Source organism: Fusarium graminearum, chromosome 1 (assembly GCF_000240135.3).
Source record: "Fusarium graminearum PH-1 chromosome 1, whole genome shotgun sequence".
Classification (NCBI taxonomy): domain Eukaryota; kingdom Fungi; phylum Ascomycota; class Sordariomycetes; order Hypocreales; family Nectriaceae; genus Fusarium; species Fusarium graminearum.
The window spans coordinates 4,012,481-4,031,996 of record NC_026474.1 but is presented as its reverse complement, the minus strand read 5'-3'; the positions used below and the strand labels follow the sequence as shown (position 1 = coordinate 4,031,996).

Sequence of the window (19,516 nt, the reverse complement as noted above, 5' to 3'; positions counted from 1 at the left end):
GACAGGGGGGGATGCCGACGTGACAGGGATCAAGAAGCATGACAATCACTGTTGTCCGAGTCGACGTTTAGGTATTTACCTAGGGAGTTTGTTGTCTGCATACGCTCTGAAAGTTACCAACGAACTGGCCAGAGTTAATAAGCTGTTGGTATGTACAAGCATGACAGGTAGTTACTTGAAACGCCGAGTCCGCTTATATATTCCGGGCACTTGTCTCTTGTTGCGAGTTGTCTTGTCTTGAAGGTCTGGTCAAAATGATGCTCTTGGAAGTGCAAGTCGGTTGAAACATATTGCGATACCCTCCGAGTGGTCGAAGAAACGCAACGCTTAGTTTTCTGACATATGAGATTGCATTAATCAACTTTTGTTCCTTCGGGAGCATTTCCAACGGGTCGGCACAAATCAGCAATGAGGTTGGTTCTCTGCCCGGCGAAGTGAGCCGAAGAATGTCATCTTGTCTCACCCAACTGTCTTGGTAGCTAATATGGTGTCTGAAGGAAATTGGGGCTGGGTCTGCGCTTGCATACAGACCAACTTTGAAGTCTTGTCGACATAAAGTTGGAAAATCAGCCAAGCAATGGTTGCTGCGTGATATTGTCGATGTATTGTCTTGAATTCTTGCGAGAGTTTAGCGCTGTATACCGGCATGCCTGTCGATCCAAGATCCCGCCCGGGCCGCCACAGGGCCATCTTGATCTTTTTGCTTTCAGAGAAGTGGTGGTACCGAGTGCAACCGAGCCAGACACAAACAGCCAACAAATTAAGCCACACAAAGCTTTGGCGTCCATCGTCCGATACCCACCCGGCATTTTATTGTGTGCCTGAAGCGGAGGTTGAGAAAATTGTCAATCGTCAGGGACGCCTGTAGCAATCGCCTATGTCTGTCAGATGGGGATGTGGGAAGCGGCAGGAACAGGAACGGCACGATGCGGGGTCTTTTTTCTAGAATTCTTCCATTTGCGTATCTACCAATGACGGAGGAAATGGATATTGTTCTAGAAAAACTGAGGAATGAATTGGAAAAAATGGATGTGATGATTAAAGCGTTCATTCCAAGTTTTGCATCAAAGTCAAGTCTCAGACGGTAGTCAATCCCTTCCCAGCATCGCCTGTTTATAACTTACATCCCACCCAAATCTCGGCTCAAGTCCATACAAGTAGCTGAGGTAGGAGGTGCCCGTCACAGCCCTGCAACTCCCAAACAGATAGCAAGGGAGCGTAAGCCAGGGCACTCCTGCCACTTCACTTACACTTACACCCACCTTCGGGACAAGTATCAAATTCGCCCATCTCTTCCCTGTTATAGCCAAACATGATGAAGAGATCATCTGTCATCTCACTGTTTTCCCAGTGGCCTCTCATAGATTCTATAGACCGAGCCCTCTTCTATTTTAGCACCTAGTTCCACACCAAAGTAAAGTCATCTCCAACACCGGCGCTTAGGTACCTAAAGTACACCACAGCTGGCAGCACCAACACCAGCATCAATGAGTCCAAGCGTCCAAGATATTGATCAGTATATGAACGTGCACATGGCGCGTTACGACACGGTCTTCGGACCATTGATATTAAGATTCAGATCCTACTATGTACCGCACTGCGCCAAAATTCCGGGATCCGTAGGCCTGGTCTGCATGACATGCGCGACACAGATCTCAATGCGGCTATGGAGCAAACGAAGCGAGCGAGCGATCGAGAAATAATACAATCCTTGTTGGCCTCGGGTCGCTGTTGGACGTGGCTATCGAATATCGCCCGATCCTCTCTATCTTACATTCCGTCCCCGAAACTCGTTTCACCAACTTGGGCTCCTTGGTCTTGTTCAGCTTATCCAGTTCCATGCCACGGCTGACGATGACAAGGTCTCCTTGTCCTTCAATGCTATCTTCTGTCATATATGACAAGGCAGGGCTGTTGACTTGCTGCATCTGACAACCATTTGCTATTCTCAGCTCGGCCTCAAAAAGGCGCCCACCCTACCACCTCCAATCATGGGGGCCTTAAAAGGTTGCGAAGATCCTTCAAAGCGTATCATCTGGCTACGTTAATGCCGTGCGTACAAGGCTATAGCCTGTCACTAATCTCGCAATGTTGTCTCCATGCATTTCTGCAGAGCTTGTGATGTTTCTGACTCAGAAGAAACCGAGTCCATATTCCTTAGCGTGGCCTGGCGTTCTACACGAACGATGCATGCAAGCCACCACCTGTCGTGAAGTTGAGCCCTATGAACTACTACGTAGATACTGCCTCTAACAAAACATCGCCAATAGAAAACCGGGACGAAGGTAGCTTGAATTACAGTTCTCATCTGCCTGGACTCCAGCTTAAATGTTCACGAGTGTCTTTATCTGCACAAGCCTGGTTAACCACATGCGTATATACGCTTATTGCCAACTTGGTGACAAAACAACCTCGCTTTGATGATAAAATCTGATCGTCGTCCAGGATCTAACTTGGCCAATGATCCCGCTAGCTCCTGCAAGTACGATCTCTGTGCGTTAGGGTCAATGCTAAAGTTGATACTATGCTGGTCTTAGTAACCAGTTCATCTCCTTTTCCATGTTGTTCTATTGGGAAGTCTATTCGTCACGGGAAAACGGGCCGGTCCAAAGGCGCACTGGCTATCTACCCGCTTTCGACTCACAATACCAGTTGATAAGCAAATGCGTCGTTGAATATGTGGTTATCAATACTAAGTTTCCCGGGGGTTACTCATATCAAGTACATTACACAGTATTATGGTTATAGCTTGAATGTTATAATCATGCTTCAGAATCTTGTCGGATAACAATTTAGCAGCAAAAAGCTCGTCCAAAGTAATGGACTGTCATACCTGATCTACACACTCCACGATAGTATGACAGGTAATGTTCATCTACAGTGCCACGAAAGTTGAAATCAGTCTATCAAACGTATTGCTCTTATAAAAACACCACACACAAGCCGACTAGGAGACGTTTTCCGCGTCAATCATTTCCTCATGCTTCCAATGAGTTCTCGCTGCGCCTCACGGTCTCGTGCTCCCTCGCTCAAGCTACCAATGCTCCTCAGGTCACCCACGACATCCTTGGCCTTGCCAAAATAAACCTCTTGCAGTAGATTGCGCATCTTGAGTTCCATATCCTCAACCAATCGTCCGACGTTGGCAATGTGACTATCGTCGTTCTCGACGGGGAGATCCTGCTCGACCTGGCGTGTCATGTTGCCGCTCAGGTCCATTTCACCCAAGTTACCACCAGAAGTTGACAATGTCAAAATCACAGTAGATGTTAGCTTATAGTGGGTGCTTCTTCCTCGTTCGATGGCCTCAAAAACATGGATGGAGTCCCAGACACCCTCGGAATTGCCGCCTTGGGGAGAAGCTGTAATTAGAGGTCCAGTTAGCGTTCCAGGTTCGAAACAGAGACATCTGGCAGTGTTGGCAGGGGGCCTTCCTACATTTCTTGAGGAGCACAACTCCTGCGAATCCATCGTCAAGATTCCAGAAATAGACACTGCTCACGCCACCTTCGTAATATAAATCACGGTAGACGTCGAAAGCCTCGTTCGCCTTGACTTCCATCTTGCGAACACGCTCGCTCGGGATCGCACCCTCGCCCGCACCCTCATTACCGCCAGCGCCTACACCTCCCGATCCAGCCTCATCCAGGGGCGGGTCGAACTGGTTGGACCACGGTGAGCGGTAGCTATCGCCATCACGGTTGTAATCGCAGAGGAGGTAGTCTCGGCCGGTCTGCTTGCAGCGGCGCACGGTGAGGGGCTGGTCGACAGATGAGAGCAGATCTTCGGTCAGATCAGGGGCGATAGAGATAATAGCGTTAAGATGGTCGGTTGTCTGCTTAGGATTGAGGCGGCGCAGGAGGTCGCTGAGATAAAACGGTCAGCTGTAAGGGGAAAACGTCGTTGTGCAGGGGAGAGAAGGCTCACAGAGCTGAATCAAAGGGATCGACGGCCATTGTAGCGGTATATCGGGTTCTCTGGCTGGTAAAATGCGTGGGCTGGAAATTTTCTTCTTGTTGTCAGTTGGAAATGCCCAGTGGTTTGGTCTTCAGGCAACGCACCATGTCGAGGTGAAGCTCTGGGACGTTATGGAGTAGCGGGGTCGTCTGGAGCTTCGTGTGGAGTACGTACTTCATCTTGCATGGAGCTCAACTTAATATGGTTCTTCCTAATTGGGGACTTGACGACAAAGCCATTCCGTGAACCAAAATAAAACCGTGAATATGCCAGACTTGGAGAGCCTAGATAAATTCAGTAGCTTTGATCATTCTTGGAGGCGGTGGGAAACAAATACCACAATCCATCATACCAAGAGGCTTGTTGAAAATTCAAGAACGGAATAAGACGAGGTATTTAGCACGAATATTAAGGAAATGGAAATCGATTAAATCAAAATAAAGCCTCATTCTTAGAAAAATGAAAATATCAAACCGTCGATGATACGTAGCCAAGAAAAGTACTACAATGCTAGACGGTTGATGATCAGTAAAGGCGAGTCAACCTGTCGCTTGCTCAACCATCTGACCAATCCCTAATACATCCATCGCGTTATCCCAACGTGTCCGGTCTAGTTCCTGCAGATAGTCCAGTAACCCATATGAATAGTAGTTCCTCTTGCGTCGCCTAACAGAACCCCGTGCAAGAAATAGAGTACGTATCCCCCTCGCCTCTCGTAAGTTCCAGACCGAACCACCTTCTCAACCCACGATACAGCCAATTTCGCCTCCAACGCCGCGCCCGGAAAATCCACCAGTTGGGCGAATCGCCTAAGTGACCTCGAAATTTTGACAAAAGAAACTGAAGCCATTCGTCATTCCAATAAGCCTTATCGAGTAGGCAGCTGAGTCGAGCTGGCCAGGTTGGGGTTCAAGGTTGCCAACAAGCTGCGTAAAGCCGACTCGCTGACCTGCGCGAAAGAGAGCCGCGCCTTTCGAGACTCGATGAGCCTGCTGACCGGAGCAGGCTTTGTGTAGTTACGTAGTGTTGTTGCTGTTGAATATTCATTCAATACAGTTGCCACATATCAGACAGTAAGCTTTCTCAGTCCAGGTCTTGTCGCCGCCCGTCACATTCTCGCGCAAATCACGAATTTCCCAAAATGTGGGACCGTCTTGCATTTTGAGGCTGGCCTCAAAGAGTCCTAAGTAAGGCTTATGGTCTGCAGCCTTCTTCTTGCGACCCTTCTTGGCCGAGCCTTTGGTCGACGCTGCGGCGATAGTTCGCGATGCTGTTGGTCCGGGTGTTGGGGTTTCGGTGTCTCTGGTTGTTTCGCGGATGCCCTTCCTGACGTGAACATTATCTTGTGTTTCTCCAGAGCGGACATCGATCGTTGGCTGGGTCTCTTTCTCCTCGGCATCGGTAGGCGACAGGGGACGTGTTGCTTCTTCGGGCTTTTCTTCCTTGACAGCCGCTCCCTCGGTCCGGTGAGGCTTATCGGTGCCTAGGCGTTCATAAACTTGCATGAGTACGTTATGGGCCAGGCATTCGCGATGCATCCATTGGCCGCACTCCGAACTCGTACATCCTATGAGAGTCTTATCGGGATTTGCGGGGGTTTGACATTTGCACATTATATCAACCGACTGCATGAGTATTAGTCCAATTCAACGGGAAGTAGGCTACCGCGCAACATACCGAAAGCTGTGAGTTACGGAAGTCGTACGCTTGTCGCCAATATAGCGCGTCTTGGATCTCCTCGTCGTCGGCCTCAATCCACTGGTTAACTGATGCGGGTGCTGTTACACTGACAACATTGATAATATCCACTGGAATGATTGGTCAGCTATGCTGCCACAAGAGTATCGGTTAGCATTCTGGAACATACTGTGGTTGGATGCGATTAGCTCGTTGTGTCCATGGTATGGCTGGCGACCCTGCACGGACTTCTTGCCGTCAACGGTACCAGGAGGCAGCTCATCAGGCCAGTACATCCAGTAAACGCGTGCATAGACATGGTGCTCGTCGGAAGCTCGGATCTCAAGGATGCGCGCTACCCACGATTCTTCTCTACTGTCTTTTTTATAGGCGCCATTGCTTTCATTCTGAGCCTTTTGGTGCTCGACGGTTGACTCGTTGGCAACATAGACGAAACCTTCGCTGTAGTACTTGATGCTATTAACTATCAGATGTTAATAATAAGACCCTCAAATGTCGCGACGACGGCGTTCCATCAGATAAGTACTTACGGACGAAGCTGTTGTATCGCGTCATGTCTTGCCATCGCTTCCCAGGCTCGACTGTGTAATACAAGTCCATGGTGTCATGGGTCTTGAAGGTGCCTGTTGGAGAAAAGGGAGAAATTTGAATTTGAACTCGTTTGTCGTCATCTTGACCGTCGCGCTTCCGCTTTTTGTTTTTGTGGCGTTCCTGTTCTGCGCGCGATGGATTATTCGTGTAAGTAATTAGAAATGGACACTCTGCGCGATTCTCCTCCCCGACTGATCGCGATCGTTTGCGATTGCTCATTGTGGCGGTTTGATGCGGTTGGGTATGACCGCGTCGAGAGTGGAGAGAGAAGGAGGGGTTTGGAGCGACAGACAGCGAATAGCGCGATGAAAGGGTGATGAGAAGGATGAAAATAAGACGAGGAAGATGCAAAAAGGACTATTTGGATATGGTGGAGCAATTTTTTGATGGCGCGTTGTATATGAAGCCGAGCCCAAGCTGTCTTTGAGCGACAGATCGCGGCCTGCGATGTCCTGTGCACGGAAGGCTCGATTTGTCTGGGTGAGCAACGTCGCAATCTGCGGAAGAACTAAGAATCGGGCCAAAAGCACGAAGATGTTGTGATCACGTGATGTGACTTGCAATGGGGCCACCTAAGCTGATGGACGGAGTTATACCCAGGTTGTCCAACGCGTCAGAACAAGTCTTAGCTACCTATTATTCCATGCGAGTCTTGGCGTCCTTCTATCAAAAGTTAGGAAAGGATTGGATTGAGTTACGGCTGAAAGTGGTTGGGACGTTGAAGGTAGAATGAAAGTGGATAAGGAAATGATATGGACTTACTTAAGTACTCGTGTAAGTGCAAAGTTTTAGTTTATCAGTTACCGACCTAGGCAAGTGCACTTTGGCTGTTTCAAGACGAAGGAAAGACGTCGGGAGAAAAAGGTAGGTCTGTCGCATCGCATTCTGGACTCCCACCCCCCTAGACATTAGAAGCATACAGGGGAGCCTACTAAGCCTTCTAGACTGAACAGCAGTTAACATGAACAGGAAAACCCCCATATTTAATTAAGTAACTGCAGACGTATATTTACAATTTATTCACAGATCTTTATCTACGATCTACATCCCTCCACCTTTAACCCATCTACATTGCTGTAATGACATAACTGATCATCCAACAAACGCCGTCGCTATGCTACTTATTCAATAACAGCCCGCCAAATCAGCGACCTGCACGCTCATCATCAATGCTTTGTCCATGTTCTCTCTCATAATCTGACAACATTCCACGGCGCTCAGCTCCATCGTCACTTTCATCCTCTTCTTGTACAATAGAGTCTGTGATGGACTTTGCAAGCTTGGCGCCTTCCCGTCTGCCTCGTTCAACGTCAATGAACCATATCAGGGGCGCCGGAAAGCCAACTAAAACTGCGAGGAACCAAAAAGCAGGACGTATTGTGCCGGTCCTGTCAATAATGGCGCCCACAATTGTCGGCCCAAAAACACTGGAGCCCTTGTCTGTGATGGCGTAAAGCGCATAGAAGGCCGCCTCGGATCCAGGTGGAATGAGCTCGCCGTATAGAGAACGACAGTAACCACTCAAGCCTCCAAGGACGACTCCATACACAGCAGCCAACGGGTACATCTCCCATGGTTGCTGGAGTCCAAAAACTCCCCAGTTTTTGACAAATGGGAGATATCCTAGTAGACCGTACAGAGGGATCAGTTCAAATAACGCGATGCAAACGAGGATGGTCTGATGGGCTTTGAGATTGAATAGTCGCGATACCCACGACCATCCGAACGCGCCGAAGACCCCTGCAGTCGTTGAAATGACATTGATCATACCAAGTGCCCATGGCTTCATGTGGAGTTGGGTCTTGGCGAACAAAATGGCGGTGGATGACGTGGTTGCGATTGCATCAGACAATAGAAACCATCCAGCAAGGAACAAAACAATATCCAACAGACGTCTAGCCTGCTGAATTGTTTTGAAGAGACTCTTCCAGGCGTAGAGGATGTATGCGAGTCCTGCCATGATACCTTTCCGGCCATTGTCTGCTAGGGGAGGCCCAGGACGGGGTCGCAACCACATGGCAGCAGGAATAGTGAAAACTGTCCACCAGACTCCAACCATGAACAACACAACTCTTTGGCCCCATGTTGTATTGTGCAGCGAGATGAGGACGCCAATACAAATACATTGTAGAAACAGCGCTGCGATATATCCAGTCCCGATTCCAATCGCTGATATGCGCGTTGATAGCTCTAGCTCTTTGGATGTTATCTCTGCATGGCTTGCAGTGGGCTTTAGTCGTCCGCCATCCTCGGGATGTAACAGAGGTGACGTTGCTGTAACTGGTGATGACTCAAGTTGACCTACTGATTGATCCAGAGGACGTGACTCAAATTCCGAGCTGCCGAGATCCGGGGTAGTGGCAACATTGGCCTCAATAACATCGGGGTGGTATCGCACAAGCAATGGGAGGAAGGAGTTTAGTAATACAAACGATGCGCCAAAGGAGGTGTTGGAAATGACGGTCAAGAGAGCACCGAGGATGTAGTTGTCTTTGGTGATGAAAATGTAGGACATGACCGCGAAGCTTCCAATCCAAGCAAAAGTGAGGAGAAGCTTCTTGCGGTAGTTTCCATGGTCGGCAGCACAGCTGATACTTACAACAAGCAGGGCTTGGACTAAGACGCTCACTGAGAAGGTGTACATGGCAAAGCTGGCAGTGTTGATCTCCATTCCGAACACCCAGACAATACATTGTCCATCGCCATCGTTTTTACTATCACTCGACCCGCATGGTGTTTTTCGGTCAGAAACAAGCACACCGTTCTCTCTGGCGAGCGTTTCGAGCAGTATGGGGATAAAGGAAGCTGAAGTAGGTGTCAGCTGTGGGTCCTAGTCGGTCTACACAACAACCAGAAGCTCCATATGAACTTACCAATTCCACAAATCACGTATGTTTCGGCGGCGAACGCATACGCATACCATCCTAGAAGTTCTCTCCGGCTTGTCGGACGAGCATCATGGCCAAAGTGACGCGGCACGACTGGCCGTCGCAGGTCAGCCTCACTATTGCGAGGGCTCATATCGCCGTCGCTGGAGGATCGCTCGTCGTCGGCCTCGAAAGCAGAAGTTGCGCAAGATCTAAAAGACCGTTTTGAGATATTTGAGAGTCCTGACCACGGTCTGTGATCTTTCAGACGCGGACGCTGAAGTTGAGACTGAGGTTGAGGTTGAAGGTTTGGCGCCATAGCTGCGGTGACTTAGAGGTATGTATGCACCCGTGATCTCATCAGGCGCACGTGATTGTCGTCACAGGGTTGAGACAGGTGCTAGGCAACGCTCAACACCAGGCGCTTTTCTCGTGAGATTGGAATGGTTTCGAATTAGGATAGAGCCTTTTCTGCTCTTGAAATGCTATGAATGGCTCCATGTACTCTGTCAGGATGTGGCAGTAAGGGGAATATTGGATGAGCATGTGAAACTGGTGCTGTTGAGAAGCAATTGCGCACACGACGATCACGATTATGACAAGTCCGAGGACGAACAAGAAAAGACTCAAAACTACTAAAAGGACTGCGCATTGTCGTATTCTTAAAGTTGGCTGGTACCAAGAACCAGACCAGGCCAGGCAAGGAACGGACTATCACTGTCACATCCTCCAACATCCTGTCCATCCATGATGCATCCAGTCATGAGCCAACGCCTTAAATACCCTCTCATGCTACAAGTTACTCGCCAATGTATATCACAACGGCTGGATCTCGACGCCCATTCGCTGCCCTTGGGTCTTCCGCCTGAAGAGTCACTGCAGACCAACATAATCAAGGCCACATTGGACGATCCCTGAGCTATTTGGGCTCTTATCAGGGTCTTTAAATGACCGTTTCAACACTAACAAGGTGCTTGCAGTTTCTCTTAGTCGATATGTGTAGCTGTTTAATGCCGAATGGGTCTAGCTTCGGGCTTGGGTATTCAGGAAACCCACAAGGGCAGAGCCAATCCTGGAATATGGGTTTTCTCTTTCCAGCACCTTGAATCTTGAAGCGGAGCGTACTCCGCTCTCCAAAATGAACTTGTCAGCTTATTTGACTCACGAGAAGTCGAGAAAATGAGGGGAAGTGGAGACTTGAATCTCGGGAGATACTATCAAGGGATGATCCTTGATACTTGAACCTCCACTATAGATCAATCAACGTCATTGCAACCCAACATGAAGGTTGGCACACGCATGTAGTCTGAATTGCCTTACCTCTATCCTTTAACAAATTTGCGGTCAGATCTTTATTATGCAGGTCAGACAGACAGACAGACGTTTACTTGACGTGATAAATGCGGGGAGCATCCCATATGTCACTCAGCACAACGTATCGATGGTCAACTTAGTTTAGGGTCATGCACAATAAAACAGACAGTATAGAAAGCCATTTACTTATTCGCAAGAGTAGTAACGACATAGTTGGGTATTTCCGAAAGAACCAATATCAACAACTGCACTACCTGGAATCAAAACAAAACCACACGTCCTCCTCAGTCGCACTCTCAAATCTGTCTCCCCTCGACTTCAAATCTAGGCTCTACTTCTTGTGGCCAAAGATCTTGGACTTGAGTTTGTCAGCCAGACCAACGGGAGTCTTGGTAACAGGCTTCTCTTCCTCTTCAGACTTTCTCTCTGGGGTTCCGACCTGAGCATTGCCAGCGCCTCCGCGGCCAGTGTGGAAGTCTCGGCCATCTTGGCTCGGTCGGATCGCAATTTCCGGGATGATGTCCTGATCCTTTCGCTCGGTGGTAGGCGTACCTATGTCTCCAATGTTGCCAGCACCTGTCGTAAAAGAAACGTCAACGTACTGGTTCCGGCCATGATCAAGAAAAGACGTAGGGTAGCTGTCTGAGCAAGCTGACCCGACACAGCATAGAATTCAAGATACTGTGTTGCACTGACAACACAACATGGTTGTTTGATGCAGGGTCTTGTCAGTTACTCACCTCCACGGCCTGCACTGTATGCGCCATCGCCATGGCTTCCAACAATGCCAGTGCGAACGACCTCGCCGTCGACATACTCGGTGTCATCTGGCTTGAAGTTGCCAGCACCACCACGTCCGTGAGAAACTTCAGTCGACATGGTTACTGGTTGTTCGATAATATGTAGTGTATTTCAGCGATGCGACCGTAAAGGGAGGTACAAGATAAAGTCGGTTGTTGGTGTTATGACTCTGATTGTGACATAAAAAGTTGGCCGTTCAGGCGTCAGCTGAATCGCAGGGTATGGCGACAACTTATACCACGTCGTCACCGGGTGGAAGGGCAACAAAGCACAGCCATCAGGTTAAGCTTGTTTGTATCCCGTGCCTGAGGCGGTCTTTGATAAGGATCCAAGGAACAGGCATCAATTGCCATGGCATCATGATCAGATACAGGTACAAAGTACGAGTACACACAATGCTGTTATCTATCGGATACTGAGCGATATCAATACCTACCAGACTATCGCCCAAACGGATTCTCTTATCAGTTCACACAAGCAGTCCCAAGACAACCGCCAAGAACGCCCAAGAAACCAGCTAAAACCAACTAAAACAATGGTGAAAGGCCACTAAATGCAGGTTCTACAGGGCATTTAGGATCGAAACGCCAAGCACGTGCTTGATTGACAGCAGAGGGTGTGATGGTGGTCAAGATGAGTGTGGCCAGTCAGAAGCCAGCCTCCAGTCTCTGTTTACGTATCCGAATTTGTTCAGCTTTGGTAATTTAATGTGGGGGACTCAACTTATCGATTCTGCAATGCTTCTCATTTCCACGGCCACGGGTCATGAATCCCGTCTTATCATGAACCTTGCATCTGGTCTCCGACAAGAGTGGGATTGAACCATTGAGATTAACCGTGAGACCGGCTACATAGTATGTACCTGTTCGATGAATGACCCGGTTTGTTGTCGCAATACATGCACAGAAGCTTATTGCGATGTTGATCCCATTAATAAAGTATATGCAACATATTTGCCCATTGTTAATGGGTGAAGCAAAAGCTCTATTTATATCACTTTCATCCTAAACAGGTATCACAAGTTAACCGTAACAGGCTGGTCTATAAATTACTAGTTGGGTGTCATGCTCACACATCAGAACCTCTTTTTTATTTTAATCAAATGCTCACATATCAGCCTAAAAAATCTACAACATGCAAATACAATATCCAACTCAAACCAAAACCCACAGCATGCCTCAAATCGACCCTTACTCGTAGACCAACTCCATTCTCCTCTTCTCGCACCGGATCATCCCCAACGGGCTCTTTGATCCAACCCTCCGGTACCTGGGTCAGGAAGTCATACCAGTAGTCACCCATGATCTTGTACCCTTCATTAGTAGGGTGCAAACAGTCTCTCAAGTCCTTCAAATCGAACGTGCTAAAGTCCACAGCAACAACGTGCTTTCCGTCTTCTCGACGCTGCCGCACAACCTCAGGAATCATGGCCCGGTACTCGGGCATCTTGGGCTTGAATCTATCGCAGGACGATAGAGGAATCGCAACGAGAACTACTGCATCCGGACAGTAACTGATTATCTGGTCAATCAGATGACCCAGACGGTTTGCGGCGCCTTTTGGTTCGCTTCCTTCCTTCGAGATCGATGACCGCTGATCCATGTCATTTGTTCCAGCGTGAAGAAGAACAACGTTGGGTCTTTGCTCCAGAGATTCTGTGACATGATCGCGTATGTATTGAATAGTCTTGCCAGACCATCCTGCCTGAGAGTTTGCATTAGCTTCATGTCTTTGCTTCGGAAATTCGAAACTAACATGGTAGTTATCCTTCATTGTTCCTCTATGTCTTGTACCGGCAAAAACAACTTCTTCACCTACAAACCGGTCAACGCAGATTCTTCAGAGCCATCTTCGTATTCTCCAAAACTCACGGTATAAATGCTCTGCAAGAGAAAGTCGATAACCATTCCCATCACCACCGTTCGAACTACTCCCCGCCCCTTCAGTGATTGAGTCTCCGACACAGAGAATACGCAAAGGGACTTCTATTCTCGGTGAGTCGTCAAGGCGAATGTTGGTGTAGTTTAAGACATCGTAAGCCGTGAAGCCAGAAACGTTTCTGGCTATCTGGGCCGTGTCTTGTCGAGGTAGGACATTTCCAGCTTGGGCTGTGCTCAGAAGGCAGAACAGAAATGCGCGCCACATATCGATGCCGCGAAATGAAGATATCTCAACCTAAGAGTACAGCTCAGATAAAAATCTTCACTTCTGGGTTCTATACCACATATTTAAAGTTGCAGCCCGAAGACTAATGTTAAATCTTTTGTTGTTGGTTCTTATCGATTTTACTGTCAGCATATCTCCATGGTTCCACATCCTTTGGGTGCTGATCTGCGATGAAACATCCCAATGCAAGGTACTGTATGCCTTCCGCAAATTGCTGATATTAAATAACGCACCTATCACCGAGAACATGAACCGTTTACATACATGAAAGCAGAAGTTCGGTGTCATGAACGGTCATTCACCAGACTCATGAGTTGTTTGCCCATGCACACATGCTCAACGTCCGATTTGCCTAATATGCCAAAAGTCATAGGATTTGGTAACTGTCGTTCTTTCTCTATCTTCGATCTCATCTCTCTTGTTAGTCCAGTCTTTGAATCCTTGAAACCTCTAGTGAGGAATGCTCTCATCTAAAATTTCATCAACGCCATATCAATCACACAAACTCCATATCATGGTTTTCTTCTTCTTAAATGTTCTCGTTATTGATAACTGCACCCATCAAGCCTTTCCAGCACGGCCAACCTGCAGGATCTCGCCTGTCAGGGCCTCATCCCCTCGCAAAACTGGCCACGAGGTGCCGTCAGATTTGGCAAGGACAAATTCCAGTTTCGTACCAAGCACTCTGTAGGATGACTTCTCTGGGTCAATTGAGGCGTAAAGAGGAACTTCAGTAGCGTAGCGCTTAGGAGGCGAATCGGTCGTTGTCAGGTCGAGGTTCAGTTGCTTGGGCTGGAGTTCGATCTTTGCGGTACCCTTGTCAATCTTTTTCAAGAAGAAAGAGGCGATGACGTTGACCGGGGTTTGATAGAAGTCGTGTCTGAAATTGTTAGCATAAACAAGCACAGGCCTACCCAGTCAACAAGACTAACCTAACGTTAGAAACGACTTCCTCGCTGGTAGCGTCGTCCTTCTTTCCACTACCAACAAACAAGTGCTTGTCCTTGGTCTTGCAACCCTCAATCTTCATGAACTGGTCAAACTCCAGTACCCTCCTCTTGCAGCAGGAATAGCCCTTGCTTCCCTCGTGAAAGATTGGCACTCCTGGGTGGTGAACACACTCCTCATTATCTCGCGAGCTACTCTTCTTGTAGGTTGCGCCGCATGCTCTTCTCTTGCAACCAACACCATCGGCAATCTCGAGACTGGGATCATCGTCCTCCGATTCAGGAGCTGGGGGAGGCGGGGTGGGAGCATGCTGAGCAGTGGGAATTGGTGCACGAGAAGGAGTCGCAGCGTTCAACGCATCAATTTTCTGGGCGAGGGCAGCATCGTCCTGCTGGGGCTTCTCCTCTAGCTGAGGAGGCTTGTCGGTGATTGAATGAGTGCCTGTCGTGCATGGCGGAATTTCCATAAACTCATCAAAGGTCAATACTCGAGGCTTACAGCACTTCCATCCTTTGCGTGATGAGTCAGTGTACAGAGCATCGAACTATCTGATGTTGCTATCAACTTACCTTTCTGTCCCTCGTGGAAAACAGGCGGACCGGGGTGGTACTCGCACTTCTCATCGGGGTCCGTAAACTCCTTTCCACAACCTTGATGGACACACTTTTGGGCCATTTCGTTGAAAGTATGAGATTTGTGCTCCACAATCTTGAATTGAGGAGTTTCAAAAGTATAAATAAAAGATAGAAGGCGGGTTTGGGTATCGCAGCCTTTGGTGGGGTGGGAGCTTCTAGAATTCAAAGCTCTGACCTGATACCCATGGAGGCGATGACGATGCCCACTGACAACGGAAGCAGCTGTTATCTGACCGCTTTCCCTTTTCAGTGCGGGGTTGCATAACACCCATTTCATCTGTGAATCCCTTCCTCAGACCATTTCAAATTGTATCCAGATTTCATGTATGCGCAACCATTGGTTATTGTAATCAAGCCGTTTTTTAAAATCATTTCATCATGTTTGCTACTCGTCGCCTTCTGTTCTCAACAAGGATAACATTTTTTACTCGCGAAACTTGTGGTCTCTGCAAACAAGCTAAGCATGTTTTGTCCCATGTCTGGGATAAGAGACCATTCGACTATACGGAAGTCAACGTCGACCTTCCAAAGCCCGAATCTAAACAATGGAGAGACATATATGACTTTGACGTTCCTGTGGTAGGTGGAACAAGTTAAATTTAAAATGATTTATTATTCACATGGGATTTCAGATACACATCAGCAAGTCCACAGCGCCTGAGGAAAACCCTGTCAAGGTTGGCAAAGCTATCAAGCTGATGCACAGATTCACAGTAGAACAAGTTGAGGCTCAAATGGATAAGGCAGAAAGGGACTGAAGTCCCAATTGCTGAATGAGCTTTCCTAATACCCCTTACCTCTGGCCGGTGCAGAGCTTCCATCAGCAAAGCTGAGCTGCTCTTTGGCCACCAAGGCCAACGATGTATAGTCTGTTACCACGTTCATCATATCAAACCCCATGTCGGCATAGACTTTCGCCTGTTCTCCTCCTGTACAGTACACTCCTGTCTTCTTGCCTGCCTTCTGGCTAGCAGCAAGAATCTTGGCAATAGCGCCTTTCAGTTCAGAGGCCATCACTCCTTCGATTATAGGATGGCCAATGGCGTTTCCTATTAAGTATTAATGCTTCGTGGATTTTGTAGAAGCTCTGAGCAACTTACCTAGGTCAAATGGCCCGATAAATAGAACATCAATCCCATTTACAGCAGCAATGTCATCAATAGACTCAAGTGCCTCCTTGGTCTCGATCTGAACGATAGTCAGGAGGGAATTGTTCGCTTGTTGCAGATACTGCGTGAAAGTAGGCTCAGGATGGAATCGTTCGGGAGCAATGGGAGATCCGAAACCTCGTCGACCTTGAGGGGGAAACTTGGCAGATTGGACAAGCTGTCTCGCCTCTTCGGGTGTCCTCAGCAGCGGAACAACGATCTTGTCAGAGTCAGTCTTTTGTATGTGACCTGTCAGCCACCGACACTTACACCATGGGCACCGCTATCGAGTGCGCCTGAATATAATGTTAGCCCTGTTTTCTTGACCACAGACGTTTCTGTTTGGATCTTACGTTTTACCATCCATCCTTGCATGTCAGGCAATCTCACAATAGGTGAGACTCCTAGTGCTGCAATGGCTGGCACAGCGTCGTGCATTGCACCATCTTAAAAAGACGTCAGTATTCTTCGGTATGAGTAGTGTCAATGAGCTCTTACCATCTATGTTGCCATGTTCACAGTCTACCAGGACCCAATCGACTCCTGATCTTGCCAGTATGCGTGATACATTTGCTCCAGGAATCATCTGCCAAGCACCGAATGCCTTCTTACCCTCCAGGAGAGCTGTTCGCAGTCTGTTAGACTGCTGCATGGCAGACATGTTTCTGGTTACACCACGTAGTCGGAGTGTATTGGTTACAAAAGCTGGTCGTAACCGCAAGGTTGCCAAGGTCCATACTCTACTCATATCGGCTACTATGTATATCTGGGCTTGTGTAAGAGTAATTTATAATAAACGCACCAAGTCAATTTGCTCGGAGAAGCAAGCCTCGAGAGCCTAATTTTAAGGCAGGACATCGTGTATTTTGCCGGATCCCCGCTCCCATCCCCAGGTTTCCAAGCGGGGAGTCACAGACTGCGGGGTTTCGTGGGGAATATCAGGCTGCTTCAGGAAACCATAGTCTACCCTTACCGTCTACAATTGGCCATTGTCGGAGCTCATGTTGCAGGGCGGACGGTATGTTCACTCACAGAGCGCGGATGGAATGAGCATGATTGGGTATCTGTGTTTTTATTATATGTTTTGCAAACTATGAAATCTTGCATCTTTGTCTAATCGTTCGCTCAAAATAAGCCAGAAACCAAGTCCATTTCTAATAGCAGACTGTTCCCAATATCATTAACTTTGGGTTATCTTGACACCTATATATCCATTAAAGAACTGGGAGGTAGGCCCAATTGTGACACTGCTTCACCAGCTGAACCGTCTGTCGGCGAACTTCTCGCCCAAGATACAGCATGCAATTGTATCCTCAGTGGCATGGTACTTCATAATGTTTCCCCAAAATAACCCTTTTGTTGTGGTAGCCAATGATTTGGTGGCACCTATTGTCGGATAGCTGATCATGCTCGGTGCTTGGTGGAATGCCTCTCTGATCGTCCTCAGTTTTGGGTTCTCCCAATACCGGTTACTAAGAGGCCTGGAGACATCTGGAACAAACTGTTAGCAAGCAAGCACAAAGACAATACAAAAACAAACATACCCCAGGTAATCCTCCTTGATGCTTCCAATAGCCCACATCTCGCCGACCTCTGTTCTTGTACCGATGATCTTCACGCGAACGTGCGTCTGTGGTTCGATAACGGTATCCTCGTTGTTGGTGAATTGAGGTGGTGTCGCGTTGGGATCCCACTTAACGTCATTCGGAATCAACTGTGGTTTGTGTCAGAACTGCGGTTGCATCATGACTGCCAGGAGAAACTTACATGAGCCGACACAAAAAGCCGCAGAGGCCCCGCATGAGCGAAGAAACCTTGCGGGTTTATAGAATGGACCACAGCATCAACCTGAGTCAAGTCAGACTCCTGAATCATTAATCCTCAGTAGCGATAGCCTTACCGTCTCGCCTTTGAACGGCCGCCATACCACAGCACGATATCCCACAGTGAATTCGGCCATACCGAGACCAGGGAGGATTCGACCTTCAGAAATTTCGAAAGCATCCATGATGGAGATGATGAAGTAGCTGCCAGCGCATGTGCCTTCGACATCCTTCAGGAGCTTGCCCGTTACGAGCTCGTGCATGTTGCGACCCATAAAAGAAGGATGCAAGGTGACCTTGCGTTCCAAGTTGTAAAGAAAAAACATGATGAAATGGATTCAGAAGAAGCGAAGATGCTGATAGGAGGCGAATAATCGTATTATTTGAACAGGACTTTTGTATGTCGCGATACGGTGGATGATGAAAGAACGAAAACAAATGAAGATTCGATAAAGCGAGAGCTTAGGCTAATAAGTACCGTCGAATAGAATTGCCAATGCGATCGATGGGAAGGAAGTGTCGAGGAGAACGCGTGCGACAGATTATGAGTAGCGACAGGTCGACGTAGATTTGGAAGGAGAACGCGCTGAGGCGGTGCGTGTTTTTTTTCCCCAAAGAAGTCGGAGGTGAAATGATGTAGGTTGGAAAGGCCTAGGCGTGTCGAGTCAGAGTATGACTACTTGCCTTGTTGACGCTGGCGCAAAGAGGTTCACGGTTTGTCGTAACAAAGAATGCGAAGTGAGATGCAAGTTTGGGCAATATCAACGAGGCTGAACTGACCTATGAGTGTCTATGAATCTTATCCAATCAAAGTTCAAGATACGCACCGCCACACCTGTGGCTGAACAATGAAGGTTGCATTTCCATACAGGTAGGTAAGGTAGGTTGTATGTATGCGCCCAATGAACGAAAGTATGAGTGTGTCACATTTATCTTTAAAATACTAGTATCTTTATTGAAGTTTTAGTACAATAGAGATTTCAGAAGAGATAAATGGTTTTGAAAGCGAGCCTACAGCGGAGATCCAAGAAATATGTACTACTTTGGTTCACTCATGGGCTGTTGGCACAATAACTTCTGGGTGCAAATGTAAATGGACCTAACAAAAAATCCAGTCCTTTTCGAGAGAGTGAAAGCGATATTGTAGAGACAAACCACACATCAATAGCTTGGTACTATAGGTAAATAAACAAAGCTTCATAGTGGAGATCTCGGCGCCTTCCAGAAGAATCCCACAGGATGTATGTGGTATGATTAGGAGAAGCGAATGGAAGTCTTCCAAAACCTACCTATATGACCCTAAACTTGTACTAAAGTGTAGGTAAACCATGTACTAAAATACAAATAGAACCTGGGGAATTTACAAAAGGGAACGAAGAGAGCATTCTCGACCAATCCCATGACATGACGGGTAGTTAGACTATATTTCTAAGCTCCGTCCGTACCTTACTTTTCCGTCTGCTTGGCGGCAAATCATTAAGTGTGTACCTGCCTAGGCAGGTAAGCAATTAAGGGTCTCTGTCCAAGTCAAGGGGATGAGCACACGAGCTGGAAGGAACGATGAACAT

The 19,516-nt window shown here is 47.8% G+C and overlaps 8 protein-coding genes across 8 annotated transcripts; all 8 read right to left on the bottom strand.

Annotated features, from left to right (window-relative positions):
• Positions 1–2,970: 2,970 nt before the first annotated feature.
• FGSG_01226 (F-actin capping protein subunit beta) lies at positions 2,971–3,956 on the bottom strand (the record flags this gene model as incomplete). Its single annotated transcript, XM_011318699.1, has 3 exons — positions 2,971–3,362; positions 3,439–3,866; positions 3,928–3,956. 3 exons carry the CDS (start codon positions 3,954–3,956, stop codon positions 2,971–2,973), a joined length of 849 nt encoding a protein of 282 aa, XP_011317001.1.
• A 326-nt stretch (positions 3,957–4,282) lies between these two features.
• Positions 4,283–6,695, bottom strand: FGSG_11913 (uncharacterized protein). The gene is made up of 4 exons (XM_011318698.1): positions 6,186–6,695; positions 5,825–6,118; positions 5,635–5,765; positions 4,283–5,582 (listed from the first exon to the last, which is right to left on the bottom strand). The coding sequence occupies exons 1-4, from the start codon at positions 6,463–6,465 to the stop codon at positions 5,001–5,003; spliced, it is 1,287 nt and encodes a 428-aa protein (XP_011317000.1). The 5' UTR covers positions 6,466–6,695; the 3' UTR covers positions 4,283–5,000.
• A 550-nt stretch (positions 6,696–7,245) lies between these two features.
• FGSG_01225 (uncharacterized protein) lies at positions 7,246–9,432 on the bottom strand (the record flags this gene model as incomplete). The annotated part of the gene is made up of 2 exons (XM_011318697.1): positions 7,246–9,051; positions 9,120–9,432. 2 exons carry the CDS (start codon positions 9,430–9,432, stop codon positions 7,391–7,393), a joined length of 1,974 nt encoding a protein of 657 aa, XP_011316999.1. The 3' UTR covers positions 7,246–7,390.
• A 1,326-nt stretch (positions 9,433–10,758) lies between these two features.
• On the bottom strand, positions 10,759–11,306 carry FGSG_01224 (uncharacterized protein; the record flags this gene model as incomplete). Its single annotated transcript, XM_011318696.1, has 2 exons — positions 10,759–11,078; positions 11,168–11,306. 2 exons carry the CDS (start codon positions 11,304–11,306, stop codon positions 10,759–10,761), a joined length of 459 nt encoding a protein of 152 aa, XP_011316998.1.
• A 1,040-nt stretch (positions 11,307–12,346) lies between these two features.
• On the bottom strand, positions 12,347–13,373 carry FGSG_01223 (uncharacterized protein; the record flags this gene model as incomplete). The annotated part of the gene is made up of 4 exons (XM_011318695.1): positions 12,347–12,355; positions 12,423–12,932; positions 12,984–13,042; positions 13,100–13,373. The coding sequence occupies 4 exons, from the start codon at positions 13,371–13,373 to the stop codon at positions 12,347–12,349; spliced, it is 852 nt and encodes a 283-aa protein (XP_011316997.1).
• A 378-nt stretch (positions 13,374–13,751) lies between these two features.
• FGSG_01222 (uncharacterized protein) lies at positions 13,752–15,097 on the bottom strand. The gene is made up of 3 exons (XM_011318694.1): positions 14,912–15,097; positions 14,327–14,852; positions 13,752–14,274 (listed from the first exon to the last, which is right to left on the bottom strand). The coding sequence occupies exons 1-3, from the start codon at positions 15,015–15,017 to the stop codon at positions 13,956–13,958; spliced, it is 951 nt and encodes a 316-aa protein (XP_011316996.1). The 5' UTR covers positions 15,018–15,097; the 3' UTR covers positions 13,752–13,955.
• Positions 15,098–15,760: 663 nt separating this feature from the next.
• Positions 15,761–16,786, bottom strand: FGSG_01221 (uncharacterized protein; the record flags this gene model as incomplete). The annotated part of the gene is made up of 5 exons (XM_011318693.1): positions 15,761–16,026; positions 16,078–16,345; positions 16,396–16,421; positions 16,479–16,571; positions 16,624–16,786. 5 exons carry the CDS (start codon positions 16,784–16,786, stop codon positions 15,761–15,763), a joined length of 816 nt encoding a protein of 271 aa, XP_011316995.1.
• An 811-nt stretch (positions 16,787–17,597) lies between these two features.
• On the bottom strand, positions 17,598–18,274 carry FGSG_01220 (uncharacterized protein; the record flags this gene model as incomplete). Its single annotated transcript, XM_011318692.1, has 4 exons — positions 17,598–17,616; positions 17,670–17,839; positions 17,893–17,973; positions 18,026–18,274. The coding sequence occupies 4 exons, from the start codon at positions 18,272–18,274 to the stop codon at positions 17,598–17,600; spliced, it is 519 nt and encodes a 172-aa protein (XP_011316994.1).
• Between the last annotated feature and the right edge of the window lie 1,242 nt (positions 18,275–19,516).